This window comes from Brachyistius frenatus, unplaced genomic scaffold (assembly GCF_029030835.1).
Source record: "Brachyistius frenatus isolate BFR_SWC_R1_liver_20210118 unplaced genomic scaffold, ASM2903083v1 Contig_140, whole genome shotgun sequence".
In the NCBI taxonomy this organism is placed as follows: domain Eukaryota; kingdom Metazoa; phylum Chordata; class Actinopteri; family Embiotocidae; genus Brachyistius; species Brachyistius frenatus.
In genome coordinates, this window is record NW_027210739.1 from 294914 (window position 1) to 317059 (window position 22146).

General features: G+C 42.0%; 2 protein-coding genes across 2 annotated transcripts in view; one reads left to right on the top strand and one right to left on the bottom strand.

Moving 5' to 3' along the window:
* LOC138630742 (astrotactin-2-like) overlaps nt 1-22146 on the top strand; it is a 231177-nt gene that overhangs the window by 160615 nt on the left and 48416 nt on the right. Inside the window, exons 14-16 of the mRNA XM_069715244.1 lie at nt 12168-12292; nt 13521-13625; nt 14480-14659. Coding sequence (XP_069571345.1) covers nt 12168-12292; nt 13521-13625; nt 14480-14659 — 410 coding nt within the window. The remainder of the gene's footprint in view (nt 1-12167; nt 12293-13520; nt 13626-14479; nt 14660-22146) is intronic.
* On the bottom strand, nt 15719-21623 carry LOC138630743 (E3 ubiquitin-protein ligase TRIM32-like). Its single transcript, XM_069715245.1, is given in 3 exon segments — nt 15719-19560; nt 19562-20682; nt 21553-21623. Coding segments are annotated over 2 exon segments (2055 nt in total). The 5' UTR covers nt 20671-20682; nt 21553-21623; the 3' UTR covers nt 15719-18614.

Sequence of the window (22146 nt, forward strand, 5' to 3'; positions counted from 1 at the left end):
AGTGTGGCCTCATCCCAGATAGCCTTACCAAGATTTAAAGGTAGCCTCAGAAAAAAAACCTACAGACAACACGTTCCTCATAAAAGTCAAAATAGGTCTAATAGCAGCATCATAAAATGAAATGCTTATTAATACTAAAATGTTAATGCACAGCTATATGATCAGGTTAAATACACTTACATATGAAGATTGCTGCTATTATATCAGATGTAAATGGAGTCTTAAAGTTGTGTTGTAACAAACTCATGACAATTATTTTTTTTATCTGTTTCTTATGAGTCTTTATCCAAATATTTGCATTATTTGGACCCTTGTTAGCTCGCATAATGTGTTTGCAAGTCACTGACTTTCAAACTTGTGTGCAAGCAAATCTTCTTTTCATTGCTGTCTTATTTGAATATATTTCCTCTCAACACCAGAGTCTTGCTGCTTTGTCTTGTATTTTTTTAGATGAGTCATACATAAGTCTTAATTTTCCCTAAATGCTGACTGCTGCAGATGACTCATGCAGTAATTCATTTTTGATAAATTAATGTTCGGGCTAAACTTGAACAAAGGACAACAAACTTTCATAAAGGAATGGTTCTTTACATATATATATGTGTGTATATATATGTGTGTATATATATTTTGCAGCAGCTGACTTTTGGGAAAGTTTGGCTCTTATTCACACTTTGGTGCTTCAGCAGAGGGCATTTAGAAAAATAGGGTGCACGTGTGAGTGGAGGTTTTTAAAGCCTCAGTGATTCCTCCATCTTTGTGACGGAGTAGACATAAGGTGGGCAATGTTTGGGAGATTGCAGAGGCTTTGCGTGTGGTGCACAAACATTTGTGTGGGTTTGTGTTTACCTTTGTGTGGGTATGTGTTTGCTTGTGTGAGTCAGCGCACATGTGAGTGTGATCGTTACCAAGGCACTCACTCTCTGCTCAATAACTCACATAGCAAGGCAGGACCTAATAGACCCTGGCCTAATATCAGCTAATGTCAGAGAGGCTTATAGCTGACTACCTGCTGTTTGACTGGAGAAGGCGAGAGGGAGACAGGTGGATTGGTGGAGGCAGCGATAAGAATGACAGAATGAATAGGAAAATAAATGAACAGTGAAAAAGCAAAGCTGAGCAAAAGTTCGAGGGAAAACGAAGGAAAAATAGGTGTGAGAAAAATGCAAAAAGGGTAAAAAAAAACAGATAGCAGTAGTGCAGCAGATGAGGCTTACTAAGCATGCTGGACTGTGGTCAGACAGCACATACAGATGTAGTTAAATCTTGTAGTACAGTGGAAGTGTGCACATAGCAAATGTTCCATAATATATGCAGCTAAAACAAGGTTGAGTCTGCACTCCAAAACCCCTTTCACATCTTTATTTAACATCCAATTACTGTGCCACTGCTCTTTTCCTTTATCGGCTGATATGGACCATCAAGTTGTTGTTGTTGTTTCCTCTTATAAAAACAATATATGATAAAATTGTAATTACGCATAATATCCACAGTCAACCAACCAATATGCGAAGCCGTTGCCGGGCAGAGACAGATGTGATTCTCAAGGCCTTTGTTATTTCCCTCGACATCAATAATCGTTTAAAGAGACAGCATGGGTGTAAATATTGCTTTCTGTATTTAGCAGTTTTCTGCAAAGTAGTCTGTTTTTGTGCAGTTTTCCAAAGTGTTTTCCATATTGTCCTCCAGTACTGAGGAAAGAGGAGAATCGGAAAGAGTTGTAGTATAAACGTTATTGACCATCTGTGACCGTTGGATATACGCCAGGATACATCAACATATTGGACACTGCTATGTTGACTTGGTTTTCAGTCATTGTTACTTTCAATCAGTCAACTGTTCAGAAAACAAATGCTAAGACAGGCAGACAGGAAGTAAAAGAGAATTGTTTCCCCCCAAACAATTCAACCTTACAGACTAACTTGATCTAACCTCCAATGTGAATGTTTAAATGCTGTAATATGGACACGAACAACACAATGATTTGCATGCTAGTAGTTAAAATTGATCGTGTTTGTCCATAATTGTAGCTTAGATGAAGATATAAAACGTATTTTAAGACAAACATATACATAAATACATAAAAATCCCAAAGGATCCACTTACCTTTTCTTTCCACTAGAAATGATATAAATAAATTACAAGTACCTGATGTAAATGTGTAAGTTAGCCGACAGAATGAGGAAGAATGTAGACCTGCCTGAACTTACCCAAGACATATTTTTGTGTTTGAGTGGCTCGATGGTGCCGCAGGGCTGCAAGAGGTGAAGGAAGAAAAAAACAGTGTACCTCCATGTATAGGCATTAATGCATGTCGCAGAGGTTGAGGTCTTGTTCAGCTGAATGGCTAATTTATCATTAAAATGAAACTGTATTTTTCATTGATTAAGTAGCCTCTTCATTTGTCCACTTCAAATTAATACACAGAAAATTTGACAGCATACTCACTTCCTCCCGTGCGTGTTTTTGTGTACGAGTCTCGAGCCTCTCTGAAACCTTAACCTTGAGAACTTAGATGTTTTGTCTTTCACATAACGTATGCTCAAGGTGCAACCACAAACAAGGACAATGATTTTGTGCATTTTTAATTAGCTTAGCTGGTGATGCTGTCAGGCGTGCCGGATTGATAAAATCACTTGAATGCGCGTCAGGCGGTGAATCAACCATAAACGGGCGGGTGAGGAGAGAATATACAGAATATACAGCATGAAGCATCAAACCTTCAGCTTCAGGATGTGACAGAGGTTCTTCAAAGGGCGTCGAAAACATTGCCAGTTCCTTCCGAAATGGTTTCAGCTGCTGAACACTTTCACCGAAGGGAAACTCCATTGTCCCATCAGGGCTAAATCTGGAATTAGCAGCGGGATGTTTTTAGTATTGATTAATGAACTACTACTGCAGTAGTGAACTGCAGGGTGGCAGCGCTCGTATTTCTCGATCCCCTCTGGACCATTATCTGCCTTAACTCTTCCCCTTCCCCATCTCTCCTGTCACTCTGCCCTGCTCTTCCAAGATTGCTGTCTTGTGCTGTAAATTTACCAGTCATAAATTATTCATAAATATAAGTTCATAAATAGATGCCAGTTCCAGGCCATTTTTCTGTTTTATTCAACTTCATGCAATTTGCTTCATTGAGCATTCGCCCACACTCACTTGAGCAAGGCCACACTATAAAGCAGTTAATTACCACTCCTGTGATGCGGTTTCCACCGCCTGCCTTTCAAGATGTTGACTACACAAAAAATGTAAGATAAATAAAACAGCTGTGCTTCAGTTTGTCATATCGCACTGATAGACAAAACACCAGATAACAGAATTACATTTAATCCCGCCTCCGTGTCACTCATATTACTTTGTAATTACACTGCACAATAAAAGAACACAAAGACTGCTTTGCTGTCTTGGCCCAATACTGCTGATCAAACACAAGTTGATGGGATGGATGGAAAATTGTGATGAGTCTTTTGGGTCGTGTTCATGTATCAGTAGAGCACAAAATAAAGCAAGCCTGGATAAAAGTGGCCTTTCTTTTGAAGGATCTTGACTTTAGTATCGGACGTGCACAGCTTGCATGCACGCTTATTGTTGTGTAAGTAACCAATGGAAATAAATGGATTTTGGATTCGGTTCTTCTATGGGATTTTCAGAGTCGGTGTTTAGTTCTTTTGGGCAAAGACTTGTGAAAGCTCTATTCTGGCAACAACAAAATGTGAATTACTAGTCAGTTTATTCTTTTATCTCTGATCAAAAAGGCGGAACAGAAAGAATTTCTTGTGTTGTTTGACTGTTAAATCGTCTGTTTGTCCGAAAAGGTGATGGCCAAACCGTTTGCCTCTTTGTTGTTGTGCCGTATTAGAAAAGATAACCTCCCCTTGTGTTCCTCTGTCCTTGAATCAAATGCTCCAAAGTGCTGCTCTGCTTCTGAGGTGGTGACATGAGAGTCTGTCAGGAGACTTTTAGATTTTAAACCGCTGGTTGGGCTTCTTTTTTTTTAAATTGCGGCATCTGTGTTTGAATGAATGAGAGGAGGCTGAAGCTAGAGGGACAGGAGTTTGTTAGGATGGCTTGACAAAAAAAAGGTGGAGGAGGTTTGTAGCAAGTGGAATAATAAAAAAGTAGAAAAGCTATTGCTCTAATTAGTTCCACAGCTAGCTGGCCTGCATGCCCTCTCACTCTGCATTAGCAAGCTTCATCTCTATGGTAATACTCCCAGTCACCAGAGTTCATTTTCACAATTTTCAAAGGCAGGCCAACAGAGATATCAAGGTACAAAAAAAAAAACATGTACGCACACTCATACTGTATTTCAATTGTATACGCGACTCAGGGGAATGAAAGTGAAGTTGTGTGTGTCTGTGTATTGTAATATTGCACAAGAAACATTGGTAATACTTTTTCCTGTCATCCTACCGCTACATATCTCTATATATATATATATATGTGTGTACATACAGGTAATTCCATACAGCGGTAACCCGTGCACACACACACACACAATCACTCATATATACTAAAACAAACTCCACAGTATAGCTGCTCTCCATTAAAGGCTGTTTCATTCACAGCATCAACTCCCAAGCCTAATCAATATTGGCCATGACAAGTCACCAGATCTCCCCCTCTCAGTGGAATCATTCATCATCTGAGCTGTGGCTGCATCTGTAATAAGAGATTGTAACACAACTCTCAAGGTAAACATCTCAGATTGTTGTAGTTTTTTTTTCCGAAGTGCCCTTTAATAACTCTTTAATTCCTCATGCGGGGCCTGTGCCCTGGATGACAACGGGGTGCTTCATCTCAGTTATGACTCATCTGACTGGCCCCAGTCGCACCGAGGCGTTTATTCAAATAACAGATATTACAGCTGTTAAGCATATTACATGCAATTGGATCGGCTACACACCCAGCTCTCATAAATCTTTGATTGTGCAGCTCAACAAATTGGCGGATGACTCTCAAGGGCAAGTGTGACAACATTTTCAGAGCAATGGAAGAGAAACGACAGGATTGATTGATATCGTGAGAGGACACATGAAATGTTATATTCACAGGTTATATGATTTAGTCATATAAATCTGCTACATTTGAAATGTTTTACATTTGAATATTGGTCCTTATATTGTTAAAGGGCCAGCAGGTCATGTGGACTGCTGTATCTACAATAATCTGGGTATTGTTTTATACATGAAATTCAGAGACAGATGTTGGTGCTAAAAAAACTACAAACTGTTTGGATTTGATACCACTGGGAGTACACTGTGGTTAGAAAATATGTGTTTATGTAAACTGACCCTCCAAAGGCATTTTGAGATATTTGGCATCACTGCACGGGCTCTTAGTTCCACACTACCAGATGCCCAATGCGTTTAATTGAAACTTAAATTCAGTTTTCCTACGCAGGGGCTTTTTTTTTTTTTCCATCATATTGTATGTATAGCTTTTGGTGGAGGCAACTGTTTGGAACAAGAGCTCTTTTCTTCAGTCTCCTTCTGCCTTTTGTTGCACACTTCTCTTTCAAACAGCGGGTAATTATCCCGTTTAGGAAGGAATCCAAACAGCATGGCAGCCATAGAAATCATAAACACGCTGTGTCATGCTGGATGTCAAATTTTCGGTTGGATGTTGACTCATGGAAGGAGACCACTGATGGATGCACACCACATGAGCAGGAGTGGTATCACCCATGTGCAGCTGCCTTGTGACGTATTTTAGAAACTATCAAATCCTTTGTAGGACAGAGTTGTTGTTTTTTTTTCATCTTTAAGGAAGTAGAATGAGATATGTCATTGCAGTTTGCCTTTCTCCTGATTTTTCATTTTATTCAATGAATCAATGTGTGTAGGCAAATCAGGGAGGGAGGCTTTGCCAACATAATCTGTTGGCAAAAGCTATGCAAGAGGCTCTGCTACAATGTCTTGCATTAGTTGTTTTATTTTACTTCCTGTGAATGTCAAAAGCAAAAACCAGATCTTTTCAAATGCAAGCTGCTCCTATAAGGTGATTTTGACCGTAAATGATTGATGCATTTCAAAAACTGTAGCTTTTGTCAAGTCAGCAAGACATTCTCTCCATCTGTATGTCAGGAAAGGCTATTTTCCTTCCTCCCGCCTGCTCTTGTATCCACTCTGACACCCTTTCAGCTTACCCGATTGTCCTCAGCTTCCATATATTCTACAACACAACCCTCCTCCTATCTGCACTGTACTGGCCCCCAGTGGCTGCTCACAAACAGTACAAAACACTGTTGTTGGCTTACAAAGCTGCCTACGATGTTACCAAATGCACAACTCTCTCTCTCTCTCTCTCTCCGTGGTAGACTGGCCATTACTCTGGCACATCCCGACTCCTCGGCTCTCCTCAGGTTAAAGTCTCCTCACTTCAAGTATCGCAGTATATAAGTCATCCTCCCACCTCCGTCAGAGCTGCAGTCACTTCCTATCGACACAATATGAAAACTCTCTCCTCTGAACTGCTTCTCTGGGCCCACATGGCCCCTGAGATCCTGCAGCTCTGTCTAACACACACACACACACACACACACACACACACACACACACACACACACACACACACACACACACACACACACACACACACACACGAACGACAGCTACACATTGTCCGGTGTGTAATTTAATTGTAATGTGTGCAACTGTATATTGACTTGAATATAATTGCTCTGGGAGCTTTGTTATGCCTTTTTTTTTTTTTCCTTCAGTTCTTATATATCAAAGCAATTTCTCCTGCAGTCTACACATAAAGTGCAGCAACATAAACACACAAATACTCTTGTTCATGGACACACCATTAGCCTGTCCTCTGACACAGAGACAGAGCAGCCTCTAGTGGTAAAGTTTGTGATTATATGTGGTGCCCTTTACTACAGTTAGTTATTGATTAAACAGCACAGAGTTGAGACTATTTGAACCACACACACACACACACACACACACACACACACACACACACACACACACACACACACACACACACACACACACACACACACACACACACACACACAGTGTGATCTCTACTTCTGTTCTGTCAGTGCAGCATAATTTGACAGGTTTGTGTAAGTGGTGCTTGACTATTTAAAAAGCATCACACTGATATTGTCAGTCTTAACGAGTACGTGTTTATTATCTAATAAAATCTCACCATGCTCGCTGTTTAAATCTAGCCTGATTTTAACTATCAACTACGTTTTAAACTTGCCTTGATATAATTGGTGGTGCTGTCAAGTTTCTGCTCAAGGTTTTCATTTTCAGGATCATTGAAATAACATTTAACTCACCAATTTAACTGCTGCCTTTGAGGACTCCTCCACAAACAGACTAACGTGCACACAAATCCACTTTATTTGAAAAGGGGGAAAAAAACATGACCCTTGAAACTACTAAACTGTGTGCTGTTAACGCATTTTTAAAGAGTTACTTCCTTGTTCAGCTTTGACCTAAAAATGCTAAAAAATAAATAAATAAAAAAAACATGCTCAATTAGCAGCTGGGCCAGAACAGAGGCTCTGGTAATCATAATATAGCCTTTGTAAGCTTGGCACCAAGGATTTCTATGTATATTCAATACTCATTTCCCCTGTGAATTAGGAAGTCTTTGTTAGTGCTTGCATCAGTCCACAAAGGCAGTTTCTAAATGAGTAGAAAAGAGCATCCTGCATGGTTTATAATTTGCTGAAACAGGTTTCCTCATTGTTCACGGGAGCTGTTCAAAGCCAGGTTCAGTCGTCTCTGGAAGCCACTGCATGGAAGAAGTGTTATTCATGTTCTGAACCCACATGTTTGCTGCCCCAGACCTGTTTATAAAACTGGATTTCTGAATGTCAGAGTGTGTCACTTCAAATCTACAGCATAGGCCCTTTAATGAGGTCCAACCTTTCCCAGGTATCTAGCCTAAAGCTAGAGTTATTTTGTATTCTTGATAGCTAACCTTCAGTTTGGTAGATGAGTCATAATTGTTGAACAGCGTGAAAGAAAGTGTGACGGAACAAAATAAGTGGCCCAATGACGGATGTGAAATTCCTAATTACAGCCACAATTGAAAACCACCATTAGCGTATGTTGTTGTTGAGATGGATCTTGATTCTGGGATAGCTGCATTGTTGCGGGACGACAGTGCAGTTTGAGACGTGGTGAATATGCTTTAATGTGTGTGATCGGTGTTGCGATGAGGTCTCTACACGGATGTTCACTCTAAACAGCACAAGAGACGATTACCTCTCACAATGTTTGGCTAAGTAGCACTCAATATCGGTTACAAAGTCACAAACTCAGATAAATACACAAATATATGCGCGAACACACTCGTCACATATATAAATATAAACACAGGCATCTGAAGTGAATTGCTGATACCTCTAATGCCTATTATCAAGTCAGATAGACAGATGCACAATCAAACAAACAAACACGGAGAGGCAAAAAAAACTGCATCCATCCATTAGCTACAGCCGCTTTTATCCTTTAGAGGGTCACCGGGAGGCGCAAAACCATTTTCTAAATTGACTTGTAGATAGCTCTCATCTTTTCCTATCAACAGGATGCCTGTTGTTTTAGGCAGGAGAGAGATGGAAGGAATACGGAGAGAAAACATGAAAGGTTTCACCAACGGGAGCTCGGCTGAGCAAACAGACAACGATCGCTGCACTAAATCTGTGGAGAAACACTGAAATTGATATTAGGCTATGAAATATGCAAACAAACAAAAAACTATTTGCATGTCACATCAGAGCTGCAGTGTGCTTTAATATATATATATATATATATGCAGGAACTGCTCTTCAATATTTTGTATTCATACCAGCCAAAATAATTGTATTATCCACTGGACGGTGGAGCCGCTGCTTTGGAGACTCTCATTCAAATGGCAAGAGTTTTCCACTCGTGGACTCGAGTAGGACGGGAGGCCCGTTTGGCCAGGAGGGAGCCCGGTGTCCTCCGACCTTAATGAACACGCACGGGTGCTGAATGAAACATGAGTAAATACACAAGTGTGAGGGCACAAGTCCAGACTCACACATGTGGTATGGGAGTTCGGTAAGATTGGTAAGGATGCGTGCGTGAGCTTGGTTGCTAAAAATAATAAGTGGGGCACCCGGTCAGAGTATAGATTGAAGCAGGAGTAGGTGTTAATCTCAAACAGCTGGTTCGAAGGAAAAAAAAGCTCAAACAGATCACAAAGTTTTTGAAGGAGTCAAATCAGAAACTATAAATGAAGATGCAGTATTATTGGGGTTTTTTGTACACATTTTGTAGATTTGTTCAAAAGAACAAAGAAACTTAATAAATTAAAGTAACATGCCCTTTAACTGCTAATATTTTGCAGTGTAATTGCAAGAAAAAAAAGTGTAATTAATAATAGTAATTAATCAAGGCGGCATTCCTTTAATTTTACAGTGGCAGTGATATTAAATATGCTGGTTTACTTTCGATTAATGGAACTGAGATAGAATCAATGTGATTAATTACATCTGTACTTTTTAATATATGATTTTGCAACTTCAGTTTTCATAGAAACTGCAGTTCACATCGTTCACATTTTTGACTGAAATGTAAACTTTTTTTATTTGCAGCAGCACAATCTTTCCAAAGTGTTTTTATTTTTTTATTTTTTTTATCACTGCAGTAAAAAAAGCACAGGTGTTGCTAATAACATTGATGATGCATCTGTTTTATGTCAATTTACGAGGAAGCCAAGACAGAACGCCAGCTGAGCTTTTATATACAAAACCAAACTTCTGCTAAATGGAAATCAGCCATCTCACATTTTATTACTTACTTTCGAACTGAGTCGCCCCCCCCCCCCCCCCCCAAAAAAAAAGGCTTATTACTGTTTTGGGCTTTTTCTGCTTTTATTTGAGAGCAGCCGTGGAGATTGACAGGGAAAAGTAAAGGTCTAGGAATGAAATGGGAGACTTGCTGCTCAGTGGTTTGTTGTCCTAATCGCTCGGTTATCAGGTTACATCAGCCAACGTTTTATTGCGTATATAATTAATCAAACTCGACCAGTTTTAATATCATATATGGTCTTCCACAGACATTTCAAACAGCAGACATTTTGACTGCAGTGCAGGAAAAGCAGGAAGCAACTAATGGCATCAATCACAGCTTTAGCCCATTTCAGTCTCGGTGATGTCGACATTAACATTAGCACGTCCGTCCTACCGGAGCACGTAAGGACTCTTTAATATTGTGACTAGAGACGCCAGCGTGTCCACACGTCTGCCCCGACAGACGTCTGTCAGGTTCACCTTGAGCTCGTTCAGCCAAGTAAATCGTGTCAGTTTGTAAAAAGGTCAGTTTTCACTCCGAGGTAAGATAAGTTACCCGCGGCAACGGCTCAATGAGTGGAAACCAATTTGTGTAAGACGGAGATGATCTTTCTGGGAAGACGAGCGACTGGTTCGTCTCGTTAACGTCGTCCGTTTGTTCTGATGGCGGATAAATGTCTCGTCTTGTAATGAGCTGTCGGGAGAACGAATGCTCCCAGTTGCTGCAACAAACACGCACGCACAAACACGCACACACACACGCACACACACACACACACACACGCACACACACACACACACACACAAACTTGCACACACTTTGTGTGTCTCCTTCGTGTCCATCGAAGAAGACGACAAAGCTTCTTCCTCCAGGTGGAGTCGGGTTTTTAGTCGCCCGCTTCGTCTTTCAGTCGTATAACTCGAATGGCCGCGTTGAGCAAAGTGGCTTCGAGGAAAAAGGAACTCCTTTTTTGGGTGTCAGAGACGGTCGGCAGCCTGAAAGCCCGTAAAGCCACCGGTGGCCTCGGCCCGCACGACTCTCAAGGTCCTCTGAGCCGCCGCGTGAAGCCGGCTGATTTAGTTTAGCAATCAATATGTTTTCTGTGAGCATAAGCCACGGTAATCTTTTTACAGCACCTCTTCTCTCCCTCTTTCCTCTCATCCTGTGCCCTTGAGTAAACCCCCCCCCCCCTCATACTGTAACACTAAGGCCGTGATTGCGTCTAACAGGCTTTGTGGTTAGAGAAAGCAAAGAGAGAGAAACAGGATGAAAAACTGATATTAAGAATAGTGAAGCTGCCCCCCCACCTCCCTCCCTCCCTCCCCTCCCCTCCCTCGCTCCCCTCCTCCTCCTCCTCTCCCGCCCCCTCCTTCCCCTGAGTCTTCATGGCATAAGGTCTGCACTGTGAGACTCGGTCCCATAAAAGTGGATTATGGGAAATAGGTTGCCGCCGCTTGCTATGCTCTCAGAATGCAGCGAGACAACCCATCTTTTTTTTTGACAGGAAATGAACTGCAGCTCAGCAGAAACGGTCCGCCGGCCGAACGAATCCAGAGCTCGACATACGGTATCTCTCTACTTGTAGCTATTTATTGGGGGTTTTTTTTGCAAGTGATTTGCCCGCTGAGCTACAACACTGACGTGCAAATAGATAGAAAAATGAAGAAAAAAAATAAAATAAACCGTGTTTGGAGTTTACAACACATATCGGCTCTGTGTGCATTTTATGGGGGTTCTTTGTTGCCTCTCTGCATAGCGCAGGATGTGAGTCTGCATCTCCTGCAACCCTTCCATCCCATAATTCAATGTCCCTTTCTCATTATCATTCTTTCATGCACTTATCATCGCCAGCAGAGAGAAGATTCCAACGGTTTCTGTTCTTATCTCCGCCTGCAGCTCTCTGGTCTGACCTCAAGCTGGGGGACACCACTGTTTTCTTTATTGGGTTTCCAAGCATCATAAACACATCTACAGTACACACACACACACACACACACACACACACACACACACACACACACACACACACACACACATACATACATACATGTTGTGCCTTTGCTATTGTACTTCACACGGTCAGCGAGGAATCCGGCACCTCAAACATTATCCTGGGAAAACACTTGCAAGGCAGGAAAAACAGTGAAATCTCCGAATCCCCGTCTCTGAATGATGCAGGAGGCCAGCGGCTGGACGGGGCGCTGGAACATGCCGGGACTGCAGATATTTATCAGGAACCGCTGTGGAGTTATTTTTTTGGTGGAGTTTGGAAGTCGTAGCTGCTCCACTGACTGTGAAACACAACCTTTACATTCATGTACAGGTATGACGTTTATTTCTGTTGTTTTTCTTGTATTTCTTTCCTTCCTTCCTTCTCAGGGACAACAACTTCATTAAGGACTTTCCACAGCTGGCGGACGGGCTCATGGTCATCCCCCTACCGGTGGAGGAGCAGTGTCGGGGGGTCTTGTCAGAGCCGCTCCCCAACCTGCAGCTCCTCACAGGTGAGGGTGTGAAAATGCATTTCTTTTCCAGATTGAAGGATGTAGTGTTTGGACACGGGTGGTTTAAAAAAAAAAGAATTGACCGGGATTTTATTTTATTTTATTTCCTTGACTGACTTCCTGGCCGGCCGATCTGCTGCGTTCCAGATTGCCGCGGCCTCCGAGCGGCTTTCATTAAAAATAGACTCGCTGCCTATCTTTAGCAGAGCGGCGCGGCGACTTGCTTCTGGGACTCTGCTGACACGCACAGCGGCGCAAAACCGCTGGAATATGAAGCATCGACTTTAATGACACGATTCACTCCAGCAGTCGTGTCTGAGACGTCTCAGACGGAACCGGCGGAAAATAACCTTTATATCCGTTTTGTACGATCTGAAGTGCGACATCACCTTAAAACATCCTGTGCCTCATCCTCCATCTCAAAATGCTGCCACACGCACAAAGCAATGCACATATACACACACACACACACTACATAAAGGATCTTATAAACTCCAACACGTTTTTCATCCTGTTATCCTTTTTTGGACTGTTCCTCCCCATCCTGTCGAGTCACTTAGACATTTGGCTTGAAATCTGCACCTCCACCTCTGCTCCCTAATCCCTCCATTAGCTAAATTGGCATTTAGTCCACACTGACCCCTGAGATATTTTCTTGCTTTCACCACAATTGGACACACACACACACACACACACACACACACACACACACACACACACACACACACACACACACACACACACACACACACATACGTGTAGAAACTAAATTGCCTTTTTTTCACTGTGCATGAACGTCTCAGGTGTAAAACAGGATCAAGGTTCCCGTGAGCACTTTATTTATTTATTTCTCTCTTTGCTCTTCGCCTTCGTGGCTTAAGTTCTAAACTGGTGTGAAAGTTTGGTAATTGAATTGCAGAGAAAAGCAAGATTGCTCCCACTTCTAATGCCAGCAATCCAATTGGAGTTCAAGCTGCTCTATATATCACCATTGATCCAGGAGCAGCCGGGATATAAGCCTTTATGATAAATGATGTTAAGGCAATACTGGATACCAATGGATGTGCAATAAACTGTACAAATGAAATGATTGATTTCATTTATTTAGAATTTTAGCTCCTCTTTATGAATCTGAGTTTTATACTTTCTTTAAAATGGTCGTATCTGTGATGTCTCTGGCATCTGTTGTCAATATGTCTCTTTGTTCTCATTCGTCTGTCTCTCCCAGGGGATGCCCAGTTCAGTGAGGCGGTGGGCTACCCGATGGTTCAGCAGTGGAGAGTACGCAGCAATCTGTACAAAGTCAAACTCAGCTCCATCACCTTATCGACAGGTCAGTCACCGAGTCATATGTCTTTGTGTTTCATCACGAATCTCTTGATAAATATGAAAAGAAATTGACCAACACGTGTGTTGCTTGTTCTAGTAATAATATTAGAAGAAGAAATGTTATTTATAGAGGAAATTTCAAAACAAAGTTACAAAGTGCTTCACAGAGAGAGTCACACAAAATACCATGATGAATGTTATAATGTGAGAGGGGTGTAATCAGATTTAAATAATAAACAAAACCAGTAAACGGGAAAATCAAATAAAATTAGGATATGCTTTCTGATAAAAGTACTTTTTTAAAAGGAGATTTAAAAGAAGGCTGAGACTCAGACAGTCTCATTTCCTCAAGAAGGCAGTGGGATGTCAAAGGCTGCTTCTCTTTCAGTTGTCAGCTTGGACTCTGGAATTGATAAAAAAAAAAAAGACCCATGGTCGAGCATCTCAAACTGCACAAAGGTGCACAGGGGATTAAAAGGTCGACAATATAATCTGCAACGAAGCCTTGGAGATCCTTAAAAGTAATCAGTGAGATCTTTAAATCAATCCTAAAACAAACAGGGAGCCGGTGTCACAGAGTGCAAAACCATCGTAACTCCTGGTTGTGGATAAAAGTCAAACCGCTGAGTCTTGTCCAGTGTTTTATTGTCTTCTACCATCCTGCAGTTTTATTACATATTCTGCATGTGGTTACAATCTACGTTAAATCTTGTCTGCGCGACTGTCCATTCAGGTAACTATTTGTGCTCTCGGCACATGTGGGTATTGATAAAAGCAGATTTACACCGTAAGCCTGACCTTAATATCTACCTGTCTCACCCTCCTGGACACAAAATCACTATTCTTCCATCTTCGTAGGCTTTTCTAAGGTGCTGAAGACGCTGTCAGCAGAGAGCACACGGGAGGAGCTGCTGACTTTTCTCCAGCAATACGGCAGCCATTACGTGTCCGAGGCCCTGTACGGCTCCGAGCTCAGCTGCAGCATCTACTTCCCCAGCAAGAAGGCCCAGCAGCAGCTCTGGCTGCAGTACCAGAAAGGTGAGTTTTCTGACGGACGGAAAAATACCAGCTGAATTGTAGAAAGGATGAACGGGAAAAAAACATCTTCACGTACCACATGTGTATGCATGAGAGAGGAGCATGTTTTAGGAAACTAGTGGTGCCTGCAGGTTGTTATAAAGAATAACAAAGACAGCCTAATCTTTCTACAGCAAAGCATTAAATACACAATAAACAGAATTAGAGCAAGATTTACTGTAATTTAACAGGAGGGGGCGTTGCACTTTGAATACAAACTAAACTGGGTTATATTTAAAGACTCCATCCTCCCTTCACTCACCCTCTGGTTAAAAGGCAACATAAGCTGCATAAATTGAATTAACCACCACTGAGACATAATGGCATCAAAAAAGGATCTTGCTGCACTGTTCCATTATTTTATGTATTTTTTTTTCATATCCTGTTTATTTGTGATCCAAAAAATGTGAGTCTCCCCATTCAATGCAACTGAAGTGCGACAGGAGTGAGATTCATTTTCACCCAAATTCACGACTAGGCGCCTTCGATCATTAGTATTAATCTAAATATAAAAAAAAAAAAAAAAAAAAACAGTGGTGAAAGGAGTACTCAGATCTTTTACTTGTTTAGAAGTACTCATACCACAGTGTGGAAATTGCCTATTACAGGTTTGAGTATAATCCTCCAAATATAATAAAGTATCCAAAGTAAAAGTACTCTTTCAAAACAATATTAATATTGTTGGACTAAAATCATTGATGCATTAATGTGTCAGCAATATGTTACAGCTCATAAAAATAAATGTTACTAATCTCAACCAACCACAAAATTACAAAGTTAATGCATCAAATATTTAATTCAGTAACTAATAAGTACTTTTATTCATATACAAAGGACCTTTATTTATATAACGTTTGTATTTTTATAGTTTCTACTTTAGGGACCTGAATTCTTCTTCAACCACTGGCAAAGTCAGAAACTAAACTAAACAAAAACTAAAGATTGTATGCTCATAGTATAAATGCAAAAACAAAAGGTCAGAATGTTATGAAGAAAACTTTTAGAGACTTCAGCTTTTTGTTTCATTAATGTTTATTGCACTCAGATTATCAACAATACAAACATGAATTTGACTACACAGACAAGTCTGTATGAAGTGTTCAACACATTGTAAAAGTCATAGCCTCCAAAGGACATAACCTGAAGCACGTGGGAGTTTGGTTCATTGGCATAAAGTGAGATAACAAACCAGTAACAGAAATCAATAACTCTACACAAGGAAATTTCTCATATTTGATGAAATACAGTAAAACATAATCAGATGATGTGAGACACTGATGTTCACCACACTGACACAAGGACACTTGATTTTTCTGGCATTTTATGAATTTTTTTTGTCACTGCAAAAGGATTAAATATTCTCTAGTAATGACTACTCCTAGTTATCACTTAAATAAAGTGTAGCACAACAACAACAAAAAAACATTTTGATGGCAAGGATGACATGCAGCTCGAGTCAAAATATATTTAGTGACATGTACTGCAGCATGGCCTAACAATAAAACATCGCCTAAAATATAAAAGCACAAGGATATGACTGGCAGACGAGACCTGATACTTAAATTCAGCTCTATTTTTATTCTTAATCTCTTTGCTTATGTAGAAATATCAAAAACAATTGTTGTTTATGATACAGATTTGATTCTCAGATATATATATATGTATGTGTGTGTGTGTGTGTGTGTGTGTGTGTGTGTGTGTGTGTGTATGCTGCTGTTTAATAGGGTTCCAGGTGTAGAGTTAAGGTCAGCTTTGTGAAATTATTTATTTTTAAGGCTGAAACTGAGTCAGTATGTGGTATCGTCTAATGAGCAAACCAGTACTGGAAGATACTCAATTACTATTTATGACTTCATGGACATAGAATATGATACATACAGTATTGATATGGGGTATTCAATGATTAATTTGATTCCCCATATGTAGGCCACTAAATATTTTGATTCAAGGTGTCTTTTATTGTTATTTTACCTGAAAGTATCATCTTTCTCGCGCCTCATTTGGACTCAGAAATTCCATAAATGTACACGATAAAATAATGAACAACAAACATGCTGACAGAGACCAGTTTTACTAACTCGAATGCACTAACAAGCAAAACACTGAATACCAACCAACACTTGAGAACTCCGGGTGGAAGTTTTCTACCTGAAGGAGACACAGCAACTCGGGCGCAACAAAGAGTTTTCACTGATCATTATCGTAGCAGTGCTATTCTGAACAAGTCCTGCCAGCTGTGATCCCGTCAAGGACTGTCTTACCAGAAGGAAGGTGTGAGGAAACAATGACATGGAGCGCGTTGTCTGGAATAAATGTCAGGTTTGAACTAAGTCTGTAAACAGTATTCAAGTAATAGACATCTGCTGTGTCCTTTTGCTTGACGTGATCTGAGTGCCGGAGCTATTTAGTGCGTGCCGTGCAACAAAAAAGTAATTTACTGTATATACGATGTATTTGAAGGTCAGCACCTCGGGGACGAGAGAGAACAGAGCCCTGAACTTTAAAGATCTAGCAAGGTCATCTGGTACCTCAAAATGTTCAAAATGGAAACGGTTCAAGACTTAAACTAGGAGCTGCTCGCCGTGTTTGTCATATTAAGTAAAGCTAAAGGTTTTCACAAAGAGAAAAGTGAAGTGGTCGGAAATTGAGGTGAAATCTACGACTGAGCTGAACAGATGGGATATGATGTGGAACAGATGACACCAATTTTAATCTTGCTTATGTTACGTCAGCTTGCCTAATAGTGAAACACCACATAAGGCCGTGGCTGGAAAGTCACAACGAGAAGGTGAAATAGAAAATAAAAAACATAGAAAAAGGACAAGGTTAGTGGATAAGATGATGACGTTTAGTGACCTTTTTCTCAAAGAATATCACCAAAGCTGAAAAACAACTCCAGTGTTCTCAACTGTTTTCTCATGTTGTGGCTGACATACACAGGCAGTATTAATAAATACCAGAAAATAAAATGATAAGAATGTGCTCTACAAGTGCCGGAAGAATAATGTAGCCCACAACATAAAAATCAATAACCCTGCTTCTTATTGTATTAATCCCTTAAATATGCTTTATCAAACATAAATAGATTCATCTAACAGTTAATATTGCCTTTTTTTTTCTCCACTATTAAAGACCAACAATAAAGATTTTATCAGACAAAGTTAGTAAAAATCCACATCACTATCATCCTTATTTCCTCCCCAGCGCATGTGATTTTGCATTTGAACCCATCTTTTCTTTGGGTAACTTAAAATTCTACATTTAATGTTCCCTGAATGTTACTGAATGCAATTCAATGAATATGCTGGTACTCGGTTACTGTTTTGCTCTTAGCTAACTGCGCAGTACACTTTAAAGCTGCCAGCTGCGTTCAGCAACATCAGTGTTAGTGTGTGCTACTAAAACCTAACGAGGAAACAGTGACGTGTCAATAATAAAGTGCTTCACAGGCCAAAAGCCTCGGTTTTGCTTATTTTGTATGTAAATACGTGTTGGTTTTCAGCTCCCCTTTCTCCCATTTTTTCCGGTGCAAAGCTGAACCAAATGGGTGAAAGCCATGCGTCACATCGGCGTCAGGCTGAATGGAGGAAGAAAAATCATCTTCACTTTGTGCCTCAATAGCTTTGACATCAATGGCTTCCTTTTTCTTATTCTAATGTGACAATTTGCCTTTGATGTAAAACTGTTGCAAAGTCTGTTTTACAATTGTGATCCATTAAAATAATCAAAACAAATCGGAGGTATTAAATGAAATTCCAGCAGGTTTTAAACTGAACCTGAACTGACAAAAGCACTCATTTAATAACCCAACCAACGAAAAGCCGCAGAGAGCTAAACTGAAGTGTTTCTTCCTTTTCCGAACTTTCTCACACACCGACTAAACCTCTCGTGCTCACGGGCAATACGACTGCTTCTTCTAGGAAGTGGAGGAATGTCTCCTCTGAATGTATGTGTAGACTTTAACACAGTGGTCCCAACAATCTAGCACTAGCAGCTGTCCTTTCTGGGTGGTGGCCACTCCCACCGGGCAGGTCAGCCCTTCCTGGATTAGAATATTGAACCCACCATCTTTGGGAAACTGGAGGATTTCTTTCCTACCGCTGTCTGTAACCAGCAAATCCCCGTTGGCATCCACACACATGCCGGTGATACAGCGGAAGTCCTCCGTCTCGGAGAAGAAATGGCTGAGCTGTTTGCCGAGCTGCCCGTCGGTGCCCACCGACCCGATGGAGAAGCCACCCTCCAGGTGGGGCTCGTTGTGGCGCTTCTCAAAGTTCAGGGCCAGGCCCTGGGTGAAGTAGACCGTTCCAGCAGCATCGCACGTCACAAACTTTGGCCGGACAGCAGAGCACAATCGGTTGTAGCTGACCACACCCAAGTTGCGGTCCACTGCGAGACACCACAGCTTGCCACCTTCCACATCTGACACCACAAACTGGCCCGACGGCATGGCGGCGATGCCCCAGGGTTTAATCAGCTGGTTCTTGTGGCAAGCCACACATAGCCCTTCCATGGTGTAGACTTTCACTGAATTATCATAGTTGTCGGTGACACCGATCAAGCCTTGAGAGGTTACGGCAATGGATAAGGGGATGAGGTTCGGCAGGTCGGCACCGAGGAAGCTCAGGACAAAGTTGTCGATGCTGCTGGCGTTGCGTCGGATATCACGCTGGAAGCCTTTGCGATTAAAGATCTGGATGCGGTAGTTGCCCCGATCGGCCACCAGCACCTCGCCTTGTGGCGTTACGCAGATGCTGACCGGTAAATTGAACATGCCGGGCAGACTTCCCTTACAGCCCATCTTCTTTACAAACTGGCAGGCCGGCGGCCCTGAACTCGCCCCGGCCGCTCCAGGCGGCCCCCCCCCCCGCGTCCATGGACTTTGACTTAAAGCTACTTGGTGAGCCGCACGCCGCCGCCTCCACAGATGCGCCCATGTCAATATCTCGGTAAAGGTCCACCGCCGGCCCCACGGCACCACCTGTAGCCCCAGCTACACCTTCTACATCAGCCTCCAGTGCCGTCTCCAAGCCGCTCTCCTCACTGTTTGTATTGACGGTAAATGTGTTCGTGGTCACTCGGCCCACTTGCAAAGGTTTCGAGTGCTCCGTTCTGACCAGCTCCGGTTCCTGCAGCTGAAACATTGTGGGTAAACTGTTCATCAGGTCCAGCTCCTCCTCATCATCATCATTGCCTCCGCCATCATCCTTCAGCAGGGCTACATCGCTCTGCCTCGCCCGCATTGTAAGGTAATCGCAGCGCGACACCACTTTGACCTCTGCGATGTTCAGAAGATACGTCTGCTCCTCCAGGACCTGAGAATTCAGCTTTTCCACTTCTGCCACGGAAGCTGCGAACGTCCTCCGAGACCTGCTCAGCTCCTCTTGAAGACGTAGCTCGGCCGTGGTGTAGTCCTGCTGAACCGCCCGGTACTTCAGTCTCAACGACTTGGAAATGTGTTCAATCGCCGTCTTTTTCTTCTGAATTTCTCCGATGACGTCACGGAGAGCGACCAGCTTCCCACCGAGTTCTTTACGCCGCTGTTCGGCAGCCGCCCGTATCGGCTGGACCGAATGGCCCTGATTTAGGTGACCCTCCCCTTTGCAGAGCTCGCAGAGAACCGTGGCGCAGTCGTGGCAGTACTGCCGCGGCAGGCGGTTGCAGCAGGACTTGCACATCAGAGCGGCGGCGGCGGCGCTGCAGGACACGGTGCAGTCCAGGATCTTCAGCACGGTGAGATTGTCGGCCAGCTGCGAGATGCTGCTCATCCTGGAGACTTTGCTGCAGAAGGGGCAGCGGACACCGTTGATGGTGTTAGCCAACAGCTTCTCCAGACACTGCCGGCACACCGTGTGACCACACTGCAGGAGTTTGGGTCTCATTTGGTCCTGGTTGTACGTCTCCAGGCATATAGGGCATTCGAGAACCTCCCTCATCAGGTCTGGGTCGAACGGGGAAGATTCAGCAGCCATTGTGGTGATTTCCTTGAATGAAAAAAAAATGAAAAAGCTTTTGAAATATTTCTGGAGTGAGTAAAAATATGTCACACAATTTGAGCAAGTGAGTGTAAGAATCACCATCTTCATGTTCAATAAGGGCTGCAAATAATGTTTACTTGATCAATTATGTTCTCAAATTAGCAGTTTGGTCATTGAAATGATCAGAAAATGGTGAAACACATCAGACATTGCTCTCTAAAATGTTGTTTTGTCCACAACCAAAAGACATTCAGTTTTTTTTTTTTTTTTTTTATCATGGACATGTAAAAAGAGCCAGAAAATAGTCACATTTTAAAAGCTGGAATCAGGAGATTTTCAGAATAAATTTAATTACAAATGACTGAAAACAACAACAATCTTTGGATGATACAGTCTCAGATCTGACGTTGGTGCAACACTTTGCAGGTTGTTTGCAAAGTGTTTGGAGAGCTGCAACTTGCGCAGCATTTCATTACTCGGTTATTATAAAGGTAATAATAAGGTAATAATAGTCCCTACGTGGTAATGGTAGATGATTGACGGGTCTGTGCTAACCCGTCGTGCCATGCAACGCTAATAACGAGCATGTTCTTGAGCAGTCTTATATCTGACGGCACCATCATGCTGCTGTCTTGTTGCTCCAACATGGGTTGACTTTGCAGTCCGGACATATAAACGACAAGTACACGGGAGGCCTTTCCACAAGACAACACATTTTAAAGCTACCGCAGACACAACGCGAGCGTTACTCAACCATATGACTGTGCTGCACGTGCATTCAAAATGAAGATATAAAGCTCGTCGTAAGTTTTTTGTTGTTGTTTTTTTTGTTGTTGTTTTTTTTAGGGGGGGGTATTTCTTTCTTCATAACGTTACCTTTTTTCTTCAATGTTTGCTGGTTTGGAAGTACAGCGGTTTTTGGTGGGCGTGCTGTCTCCCCGCTACTGCAGCTGCTAGTGAAAGACTGCAGTGATGACGTCGACCTTACGCCGGCGTGTTACGTAATAACGCACAGCGCGGAGCCCCGACGGCTGTTTTTGATTGGCTGCTGTTTAACGCTTGGGCGGCCAGGTCCTGACGACACGCCGCGCATCCGTGCGATTCACGGGGATTTCACTTGTGAAACAAGTATTTTACAGTGTTATATTTGCCTAATTGTCCATATTCCCCATTTACAAAGGCCGACAGGGTCTATTGATTTGTATACACAGCAGCCTACCTGCTATATAGTAGCTTAATTAATTGGCCACTGCAATTTGTTTGATATTAATTAAACATACTGCAACGTATCCTGAAAGGAGGCCAGGGCCCATACTTATTCATTACCCCTATCCTGTAAAGAACATGGTTAATTTGAATTAGCAACTAGCCCCTTCGCTGAGAAAATGAGTCTAACTGAGAGAAACCAAAATAAAGCCCTCAGGCCATTCTGCATTCAAAATGATCCGGATGTTTTTAGAAGACGGTATT